We start from the raw sequence: 11,486 nt of genomic DNA, 5'->3' as shown, positions 1-11,486 counted from the left end.
AAGTGTTGCATTATGGATGGTATAAAAGCCCAAATACTATTGCTACTATTCACAACTAGTGTTGGGCGAACCCAACTTCCTGAACTTGGCAGCGGAGTTCGGATAAGTTCACCGAACACGAACCCAAAGACTTCTGGCCCCGCCCTCCCATCTTCTGGAAATAAAGCCACGGGCCAAGAAGGAGTCTTCGTGACATCAAAGCCCTGCCCCCGGAATCTCCTTTTGCTTGCGGCACCGCTGTGGCATCCTTTTCCGTAAAAATAAAAGGAAGCAAAAGGAGGTGGGGAATCCCACGATGGGATTCTGAGGGCGAGGCTTTGACATCACAGAGACTGCTTCCTGGTCGTTGGCTTTATTTCCTCCTCAACTCCCCCTTTCGGCTGGCCAGGAAGGCGTCTCTGTGATGTCAAAGCTCTGCCCCTGGAATCCCATCGTGGGATTCCCCACCGCCTTTTGTGCCTCCCTCCCAGGCTCCCGACCGGCCGACAGCTCCCCGGCGTTCGCATTCCTCCGCCGCCACTGGCGCCCGGCTCCTCCTCGCCGAACTCTATTCACAACCACAACCCCCACTGGACTGTCACCCTCTCCTTCTTTCTTTCCCCTTCCAAGTCACAGACAAGTTCACAACCGTCTCTTTAAAATACCATTTATTACAACAGAACCTTCCACACTAAAATCCAAGATGTGTATTGGTTGGTGGTTGTTGTTTTTTCCAATTTTCATTAAAACAGCACATTAACTGCTGGCGGGTGGAGGGGTTTTTACTCTTTCACACAAGTGCATCTTCAACCGTATTACGGCCAAAACCAGGGGGCGGTTTTTTCTCTCCCTCTCGTTTTCATCCTAATCTGCCACATTTGAGCAGTCTGGTATATTGTGTTGCAAACTACTGACAAAATTAAGGGGGGGGATGTGGGGGGGGGGAGCAGAAGCTTCCCAGCCTTGCCAAGGTGGAGGGGCTTTTTTCCCTATTCTAGGGTCATTATTTCCACCCCCACCTCTCTCGTCCTTGGACCCCAGTGGAGGATCTGTGCTTCTCGTTTCCTTCATAAGGGGCGTCCGTCATTTTAGGAGCAGAGTGACCCTGGTGGTTTGCTGGACAAGATCCTTGCCTTGCTCAAAGCAAAACATCTAGAGATAAGTGCCTGGGTAGTAATTAAGTGCAACCAAAATAAAGTGGCCCTTTTGCCATCGGCAAAACATAAAAGTCCTGGGACTCACAGCGTTCGGCAGCCGCTTGAAATGTTAAGGTGCAGAGAATGGTCGACGTGAGGTACGTAATACTTTTCTTTCTTTCTTAAAACTTTTTTTTGCAAAGGGGAAAAGGAGAAAAAAAAATAGAGAATGGCTCCCCATCTTTCTTGGAGTAGTTGCTTTCCCCGATTTTTTAAAAACAAAAAAAAAATTCTCCTCCAGCATTTTTTATTTATTTTTTTGCAAAAGGGAGATCAGTCCCTCTGGATGAGTCGAGCCTCTTGGAAAGAAAACAGGGCCACTTTCCGTGCCACCGGTGGTGGCCTCCAATCTGCTGTGCTTCTGGATTAGCCAAGGCAGGAATGGAGACCACCCAGAGATCTGCATGAGATGTTGGATATTCTGGCTCCTGAGTTGCTCTCCTTCGGGGTTTTTTTCCCCTCGTCAGCCTCTCTCGGGGATATTCATGCTGATTTTCCCCGCCAAGGGCCACAGCCTGTGGCATCTGGCCACGTGCCTTTGGAATGCCAGGAGCTAGTCGGCTTCCTCCGATCTTCTAAGAGCCACCGAAGCATAGGCAGTGCATAGCCTCAAACCACGGCAGAGGAAGAGGAGGAGGAGGAGGAAGAAGAGGAAGCTGTGGCGGCCGACGAAGGGGAAGAGGCGTTCCAGAAGAGCCACCGTCTCTTGGGCTGCCGCTTCTGATGGAGGTAGTCTTCCTTCTCGCGCTCTTTCCTGGCTCTCTGGAAGTGATCCTCTTCCTTCAGGTACCAAACGGGAGGCCACCGATGCTTCTCAAAGTAATCCTGATTTTCTGCAGGGAGAAAAATGAAAGAGACATTGAGAAACTCAGCCCGATGTTAAGAGTCCTTCTGTTTCTTGTTTCTGAAATGCTCAATACAAATTAAACATATCTCTGTCATCTCTATCTCTCTGTCTCCATCTCTCTCTATAGGTGGGTAGGTAGGTAGGTAGGTAGGTAAGTAGATAGATAGATAGATAGATAGATAGATAGATAGATAGACAGACAGAGACAGACAGACAGACAGACAGACAGACAGACAGACAGACAGATGATAGAGAGAGAGAGATTAGAGAGATGATGGGTGGGTGGGTGGATGAGAGATAGATAGATAGATGATAGGTAGGTAGGTAGGTGATAGATAGATAGATAGATAGATAGATAGATAGATAGATAGATAGATAGATAGATAGGATATATAAGATAGGAGAGAGAGAGATGATGGTGGGTGGATGGATGGATGGATGAGAGAGAGATGAAAGATAGATAGATAGATAGATAGATAGATAGATAGATAGATGGATAGATAGATAAATAGATAGATAGACAGAGAGAGGGATAGAGAGATTAGAGAGATGATGGGTGGGTGGGTGGATGAGAGATAGATAGATTATAGGTAGGTAGGTAGGTAGGTAGGTAGGTAGATAGATAGATAGATAGATAGATAGATAGATAGGATATATAAGATAGGAGAGAGAGAGATGATCCAACATAAAAAAAGATATATATGTATATATATATATATGATTGGGTGGATGGATGGATGAGAGAGATGGGGAGAGAAATGATAGATAGATAGATAGATAGATAGATAGATAGATAGATAGATAGATAGATAGATAACAAGGATATATAAGACAGGAGAGAGATAAAGATAGAGATATATTACAGTCGGGTGCAATATAAAAAAGACCACCCTACGGCAGTTTGCAATGTAAACTGAATTAAAGCTTTGCTGGCTGAGGAATTCTGGGAGTTCAAGACCACAAGTCTTAAAATTGCCAAGATTGAAGACCCCTGATCTAAGCGACCGCTTTGCCTAAATGCAAAGCAGCTCCGTCATTCCAGAAACTCACACCTACCTGCCGACATTGCTTTCATTTCCCGAGGAAACTTGCGACAGATATTGTTGTAGTTGGTGCAGATATGATGGAGGCACCAATCGGCAAGCTGGTAGGCACCATGGAACTGGGGAAGAGAAAAGACAGACTGCCATGAGTCACCCGTTTATTTGCATTTAGCCAAGAAAACTATACAGCTTGACTTACAAGTATTCATTTAGTGACTGTTCAGCGTGAACAATAACATTGAAAAAATAGTGACTTGTGATAGCTTTTCACACTACCGTCATGGTCAGATGAGAAAAATCTGGACTCTTAGCAAATGACATGCATTTAGACTTGCTCTGAGTCAAATCTCCCTTCCAAAAAAAAAGAGAGAATCAACTCCACCTAGATCACGGTTGGGCACCTATGGCAACTTTATGACCTGTGAACCATGCTGGCTCAGGAATTCTGGGAGGTGAAGTCCACAGATCATAAAGCTGTTGACATAGTTGACATCTTAGATGTCATTTGGCAGAGCCTTGGGGAAAAGCCTTCTCTGTGGTGACCCCAGTCCTATTGAACGAGCTCCCCCCCAGAGATCCATATTGCCCCTACTCTCCCTGTCTTCTGTAAAGTTTTAAAGACCCATCTTTGCCGGCAGGCCTGGAGCTCATGAAATTTGAATACCTTGCCCCGCCCAATGAATGAATGTCTGATGTATGACGTCTGAATCTACAGTATTTGGTTGGTTTTTAAACTATGGGAACTTTTAGTTGTAATTTTATATAGATTTCTATTATGTGTGTATTACTTGTTGTAAGCCACCCTCAGTCCTAGAAGAAGGGCGGCATAGAAATCAGATAGATAGATAGATAGATAGATAGATAGATAGATAGATAGATAGATAGATAGATAGATAGATAGATAGATGATAGATAGAAGATAGATAGAAGATAGATAGATAGATAGATAGAAGATAGGTAGATAGATAGATAGATAGATAGATAGATGATAGATAGATAGAAGATAGATAGATAGATAGATAGATGATAGATAGATAGATAGATAGATAGATAGAAGATAGGTAGATAGATGATAGATAGATAGATAGATAGATAGATAGAAGATAGGTAGGTACGTAGGTAGATAGATAGAAGATAGGTAGGTAGGTAGGTAGACAGATAGAAGATAGGTATGTAGGTAGGTATGTAGGTAGATAGATAGATAGATAGATAGAAGATAGATAGATAGATAGATAGATAGATAGAAGATAGATAGATAGATAGATAGATAGATAGAAGATAGATAGATAGATAGATAGAAGATAGATAGATAGATAGATAGAAGATAGATAGATAGATAGATAGATAGATAGATAGATAGATAGAAGATAGATAGATAGATAGATAGATAGATAGATAGATAGATAGATAGATAGATAGATAGATAAACAAATATAAACAAACAAACAAATCTCCCATCAGGCTACAAAGCAAGAAACTCTGAGTTCTAGTCCTGCCTTTCATCACGAAAATTAGCTAGTTGACTTTGGGGCAAGCCCCCCCCCCTTCTCTCTCTGCTCAATTCACCTCTTCGGATTGTTGATCTGGGGCAAATAGGAGGCGCGATGGATATGCTCATGCGCCTTGTGCTATTTTGAAAAAATCATAAACACGGGGTATAAATGCATAAATAAAAATAAATAAATAAAAAGAAGGATCTCATCCGAGTCAACGCAGAAGCATTGAGCTTCACAGGACGTATCATCAGATGAGTATCAGATTATGGCCAGCAAGATTCCAAAAACAAGGACAGCAAAATAATGCCAAAACAATATAACACCAAAAACAATGTACTGTACAGTGATACCTTGTCTTACAAACTTAATTGGTTCCGGGACGAGATTCTTAAGGTGAAAAGTTTGTAAGACAAAACAATGTTTCCCATAGGAATCAATGGAAAAGTGATTAATGTGTGCAAGCCCAAAATTCACCCCTTTTGCCAGCCGAAGCGCCCGTTTTTGTGCTGCTGGGATTCCCCTGAGGCTCCCCTGTATGGGAAACCCCACCGCTGGACCTGTGTGTTTTTGCGATGCTGTGATTTCACTGAGGCTCCCCTCGCTGGGAAACCCCACCTCCAGAATTCCATTGCCAGCGAAGCACCCATTTTTGCGCTGCTGGGATTCCCCTGCAGCATCACAAAAACACGGAAGTCTGGAGGTGGGGTTTCCCATGGAGGGGAGCCTCAGGGGAATCCCAGCAGCGCAAAAACGGGTGCTTCACTGGCAACGGAAGTCTGGAGGTGGGGCATCCCAGTGGCGGCGGTGGGTTTGTAAGGTGAAAATAGTTTGTAAGAAGAGGCAAAAAAATCTTAAACTCCGGGTTTGTATCTCGAAAAGTTTGTATGACGAGGCATTTGTAAGACGAGGTATCACTGTATATGCAGAGACTTTTCCCATCACTCTGCTGAACACCCAATCCCCACTGCAATATCAAATGCCAAAATATGTTCACCTATGTTGTTGGGCTATATTGCTATTATCCTTCTCATCTTTCCTAGTGACTTCTGTTGGCATCTTGTGATTTATCACATGCTGTTTGTATCTCATGATTTATTATTGTTATGATATATGATCTCATGACTTGTTTGTATGCACGGAGAGCTTATGCGCCAGAGACAAATTCCTTTTGGTGCCAATCACACTTGGCCAATATAAAAGAATATTCCTATATTTGTTTAAGGAGAGTCTCAATCAGTTGGGTCATGCTTTTTTGTTTTTCAAGACAAAATTGGGTTTTCTGTTTTTTTTTCTTTGAAGATGTTTCACTTCTCATCCAAGAAGCTTCTTCGGGAATGGAATTTATTCTTATATAACAGTGGTTTTCGATCTGGGGGTCAGGACCCTTTTGGGGGGGTCAAATGACCATTTCACAGAGGTCGCCTAAGACCAAGACAAATTTTTTTCCTGGTGTTAGGAACTAAAGCTTCTATTCTGGCACCTTGGAACAATTTTTTATAATCTGACCAATCAGGCGATACGGTGGGCGTGTCCCTCTGACCTTCCTGCCAATCAGCTTATAGCTCTTTTGGGAGAATTGACACTAGACTTGTGCTTGGGGGTCACCACAACATGAGGAACTGTGTTAAGAGGTCACAGCATTAGAAAGGTTGAAAACCACTGCCCAATATTCCAAAACGAGGAGAATTTTGGATTGATTCTTTAAGTACCTACCTGAGCCAGCTCCAGGAACACAAGAACATCACCATCTATATCCACTAACATCTGTGTTGCTTCCATCAAACCAGATACAGTGAATTGTTCTGCAAAAAAATAACAATATAAAATAATCAGTTGGTTTATTACACAGCCTGCAAAGAAGATCGTGCAGAACGCGGCCGCGAGAGCCATCGTGGAGCTTCCCAGATTCGCCCACGTATCTACAACACTCCGTGGCCTGCATTGCTGCTGATCAGTTTCCGGTCACAATTCAAAGTGTTGGTCATGACCTTTAAAGCCCTACATGGCATTGGACCAGAGTACCTCCGGAACCGCCTGCTACCGCACGAATCCCAGCAGCCGATAAGGTCCAACAGAGTTGGCCTTCTCCGTGTCCCGTCGACTAAACAATGTCGTAAGGCGGGCCCCAGGGGAAGAGTCTTCTCTGTGGCGGCCCCGGCCCTCTGGAATCAACTCCCTCCGGAGATTAGAACTGCTCCCACCCTCCTTGTCTTCCGTAAACTACTTAAGACCCACCTATACCGCCAGGCATGGGGGATTGGAGACACCTTTCCCCCAGGCTTATTATAATTTATGTTTGGTATGTATGTATGTGCTGTTTGGTTTTTAATTATGATAGGGTTTTTAGTTTTTTTTTAATATTAGATTTGTGCCAGTATAATATTGTTTTTATTGTTGTTGTGAGCCGCCCTGAGTCTTCGGAGAGGGGTGGCATACAAATCTAATAAATTATTATTATTATTATTATTATTTAATTTTGTCTTGCCAACAACAAATCAACTGAGTTGTTGGTGGTCTAAAAAAAAAGCAATCTGAGAAACGATATTGTTTATTGCATTTTTTAAAAAAATAGTCCCCGTTCCCTGAAAGCTGAGATGAATAAAAAGGCAAATTTAAACTTGGGGTGCATTCCAAATGGACAATGAAAAATAAATACAGTGTTTATTTGCTATATTTGGTGTCGATCTCCTAATTGAAATGGATGTCCAAGTGCCGCCTCTATGTTGGTTGAGGCAGACAGGATCCCCTTGGGTACCATTTGTTGGGGGTCAAGGGAAAGGGAGGGTTTTGCCTTCTCTTTCTGCTCAAGATCCCCATGGACAATTGGTGGGCCACTGCATGACACAGAATACTAGATTTGATGGGCTTTGGCCCGATTCAGCATAGCTCTTTTTATGTTCTAATGTTTTGTATTTGAAACGACTCAGCATTTCATAGATGGGAAAAGAGGAGTGCAACATGGTTCCTAGACTTACCTGTGAGTGCAACCAGGTGTGGCAGACACAAGCGGTTGGCCAGGATGATGAGCTTCATGTAATCAAGGTCTGAAGAAGAATAAAACTGGCCAGTATACAGGTACTCAAGCACTGCTCGCATGCAACTCTTACTGGTGTACGGTAGCACTACCTGCAATGAAGAGGATACCAAGGGGTTAACTTTGTACCATTTTCAGGTCAAGAAGGAGACAGGAATATCTTTATGGGAAAAAGTTCAGAAAGTGAGTCTATGAAAGAAAGTCTACTCAGTTATAGTCTTCGGAGAAGGGCGGCATATAAATCTAATAAACTATAACTAAACTATAACTATATCTCTAGGAAGCAGTTTGGCCACACCCAGACAGTATATAAGGGAGGGTTTCTGGGTAAAGGAGTGTGGTGTTTCAACGTTCATCATGGTGGAGGACTCAGATCCGGAGTTCCAGAACTGCCATGCTGAGAAACTGCTGTGGCTCCTTTAAGAGTCATGCGGAGATGCCGATGAATGAGAAAGAAAAGAAACCTGGAGATCTGTGAGCGTGTGATTTACGGATCTTATCGTTTGCTATCTCTTGGCCAATTTGAGCAGGGCCTCTGCCACCATGAACTGAAAAGTCTGCTCCTGTCTGTACAAAGCATCTTTAACTATATGTTTGAACCCTTTGCTTGTGGGGGCTTTCTTTGTTCCGATCCGGTAGGCCCAAAGCAGAACAGTAATAAAAGTGGGAAAAGAAAATAAATAATATAAATTATTCTCAGTCCATGTGCAAGGTTGCCTCACCTCCTGAGTTGAGCTCTCAACAAAAGGACCCCCAAACATGGCAGCCATCCAGTCACAACTGGAGATCAGCAAGGGCTTGTGGGCACTGATAGCACCATCGTCCAGTATAAAAGTGACATCTGCAAAGAAGGAGAACATGCTAAGCACATGGGATGAATAATAGTTACGCATCACCGTCACGCTGGATAATAATATCAGGGCATTGCAGGTCGCAAAATAATTTTATCAACTCCAGGTGCCATTTTAGATTAGATTAATTAGTCCAACCCCCCCGCTCAAGCAGTAGTCCATACACCATTTCTCTACCTGCTCTCTACATGGCGCTACCTTTGAAGAGTGTTCAGAAACTTCAAATCGTCCAAAATGCAGCCGCACGAGCGGTTATGGGCCTTCAAAGGCATGCCCATATTCCGTCATCACTCTGTGGACTGCAATGGCTGCCAATTAATTTCCAGACACAATTCAAAGTGTTGGTTATGACCTATAAAGCCCTACATGGCATAGGACCAGACTATATCCAAGATCGTCTTCTGCTGCACGAATCCCAGCGACCGGTGAGGTCCCACAGAGTTGGACTCCGACCAAACAATGTCAGCTGGCGGGATCAAGGGGAAGAGCCTTCTCTGTGGAGGCCCCGGGCCTCTGGAATCAGCTCCCCCTGCCCCCATCCTCCTTGCCTTCCAAAATAGTCTAAAAACACATCTTTGCCACCAAGGCCTGGGGACATTAGACCTTCCTCTGTCCAACAAATGTCATTAGTGTGGTTATTGAATGAATGTAAATGAATGTTTTAAAATTAGAATTTTAGGAATCTTTTTAGCATATTAATTGGATAAACTGTATTGTTATATTTTTTGGTATATGTTGTGAGCCACCCCAAGTCCATGGAGAGGGACGGCACACAAGTCCAATTAATGAATAATAAAATAAATAAATAAATTTCAGACAAATGGCAGTCCAATCCCCCCCTTGAAAGTCTCAAATGTTGGAGCTCTCACATTTAATACTGCTGTTAAACCAGCACCTGCCGAGATGCCTGGAGTATTGAAACAGCTGGTCCTCTGCTTTGACTGCAGCTGGGGTGGCGCATTGGTTAGAGTGCAGCACTGCAGGCTTCTTCAGCTAACTGCTAGCTGTAGTTCAGCAGTTCAAATCTCACCACCGGCTCAAGGTTGACTCAGCCTTCCATCCTCAAATGAGGTGGGTCAAATGAGGACCCAGATTGTTGGGGGCAAATATGCTGATTCTGTAAGCCGCTTAGAGAGGGCTGCAAAAGCGCTATGAAGCGGTATATAAGTCTAAATGCTCTTGCTATTCTTCCCCTCCTTCTAGAAGGACCATTGGATACTATATGTAGGTACCGAATGAGGTGGCAAACCTTGTCCAAACTCTCCTACTTGAAGATTGGATACGTTTTCAAACTCAAATTGGGACCAGTGCTTCTCTGCCTATGTAAATCCAGATGACAGAGAACTGGTGGTGGTGGTGGAATGAAAAGGGGACATCCACCTAGAATCTCTACATAGCCACAAGAGAATGGATTCCGACTCCTTTTAAGTGCCATCGACCCTTATCTAACTAAGCAGACGCCATTGACTTCTCAACTTTAGATACCTGTGCGTAGGCTTTGAGCAATGAACCTTCCTGTATGGGCCCAGCCTTGTGTGCCTGATGCCAGAATACAGTGTTCCCTCGATTTTCACGGGGGATGCGTTCCGAGACCGCCCGCGAAAGTCGAATTTCCGCGAAGTACAGATGCGGAAGTAAATACACTATTTTTGGCTATGAACAGTATCACAAGCCTTACCTTAACACTTTAAACCCCTAAACTGCAATTTCCCATTCCCTTAGCAACCATTTAGATGATTACTCACCATGTTTATTTATTAAAGTTTATTAAAAAAAATGTTTATTAAAGGCAGACGAAAGTTTGGCAATGACATATGATGTCATCGGGCGGGAAAAACTGTGGTATAGGGAAAAAACCCGCAAAGTATTTTTTAAGTACACCAGAATAGCAAAGCAGAAGATTTTAAAGCAATTGTTCCCCTAGCGAGTAAGATGTTTTAAATGCAGGAGACGTTTTTACCAGGGAACGTGCAGAATGCTGGACACCGAAAAGGCACATTTGGCATTCGTAGTTGCCCACAAGCAGCAAAGTTGATCTTTGTGGCGAGAGCACCGATCGCCACTACGTGCACGTACGGGAAACAACAGATTGCAACATTTCTCTTCGCTTAGTTGGACTCTAACCCAACAGACAGCTGCAAGACACCTTGTAATACAGCATTCACGCCCGGAATAAGGGAGGTTTCCCCTGATATCCACCCTCAGTAGATTGTAGGATCCAATCTGGAAGTTGGTCACCGGAACCAAAAATTTATTTTTCCAAGTTTTTGGGTCCAAACAAGGACCCATCCTCGGGAAATTTAGAAGCAAAAGAAAACAACTAATGACTTAACCGCTGGTGATTAACTTCCCAATTAGCAACTAAAAGCCACGCACAACCAGGCAATATATAAATACAATGCTTAGAAGAGCCCAGCGCACACATTCTGGAGAGAGTGAGAGAGAAGGAGGGGGGAGAGATGACAGAGGGAGAGAATGGGAGAGGGAAGGAGAGAGAGGGGGGAGAGGGAAAGAGGGAAGGAGAGGAGGAGGGAGGGAGGGAGAGGAGAGGGGGGAGTGGAGAGAGAGAGGATGAGAGAGGAGGGAGGGAACAGGGGAGAAAGTGGGAGGTAGGGAGAGAGAGAAGAGAGGGAGGGAGAGAGTGGTAGGGAGAGGGAAGGAGAGAGGGGAAGAGAGGTGAGAGGGGATAGAAAGGGAGAGAGAGGGAAGGAGAGAGAGGGGGAGAGGGAGAGAGGGAAGGAGAGGAGGAAGAGAGGGACAGAGGAGGAGGGAGGGAGGGAGAGGGGGAAGGGGGAGAGAGGGGGAGAGAGGAGGGAGGGAGGAGAGAGGGAGGGAGAGGGAAGGAGAAAGGGGAAGAGAGATGTGAGAGGGGATAGGAAGGGAAAGAGAGGGAAGGAGGGGGGAGAGAGAGAGGGAAAGAGGGAAGGAGAGGAGGGACAGAGGAGGGAGGGAAAGAGCGGAGAGAGAGGGTGAGAGAGGAGAGAGAGAGGGAAGGAGAAAGGGGTAGAGAGGGAAGGAGGGAAGGAGAGGAGGGAGGGAG

At 44.4% G+C, this 11,486-nt stretch overlaps 1 protein-coding gene across 3 annotated transcripts in view; it reads right to left on the bottom strand.

Moving 5' to 3' along the window:
* Window positions 1-630: 630 nt before the first annotated feature.
* The window catches only part of RHOBTB2 (Rho related BTB domain containing 2), a 54,726-nt gene continuing 43,870 nt past the window's right edge, over window positions 631-11,486 (bottom strand). For all 3 annotated transcript variants that reach the window (XM_070765658.1, XM_070765659.1, XM_070765660.1), the window contains 5 exons: window positions 8,318-8,436; window positions 7,537-7,687; window positions 6,275-6,363; window positions 3,079-3,184; window positions 631-2,008 (listed from right to left, as the gene is read on the bottom strand). In XM_070765658.1, coding sequence (XP_070621759.1) covers window positions 1,785-2,008; window positions 3,079-3,184; window positions 6,275-6,363; window positions 7,537-7,687; window positions 8,318-8,436 — 689 coding nt within the window. In that variant the 3' untranslated portion in view covers window positions 631-1,784. The remainder of the gene's footprint in view (window positions 2,009-3,078; window positions 3,185-6,274; window positions 6,364-7,536; window positions 7,688-8,317; window positions 8,437-11,486) is intronic.

Source organism: Erythrolamprus reginae, chromosome 12, assembly GCF_031021105.1.
Source record: "Erythrolamprus reginae isolate rEryReg1 chromosome 12, rEryReg1.hap1, whole genome shotgun sequence".
NCBI classification, from domain to species: domain Eukaryota; kingdom Metazoa; phylum Chordata; class Lepidosauria; order Squamata; family Dipsadidae; genus Erythrolamprus; species Erythrolamprus reginae.
Note: the sequence above shows the minus strand (reverse complement) of the source record. Positions and strands in the feature narration are given on the sequence as shown.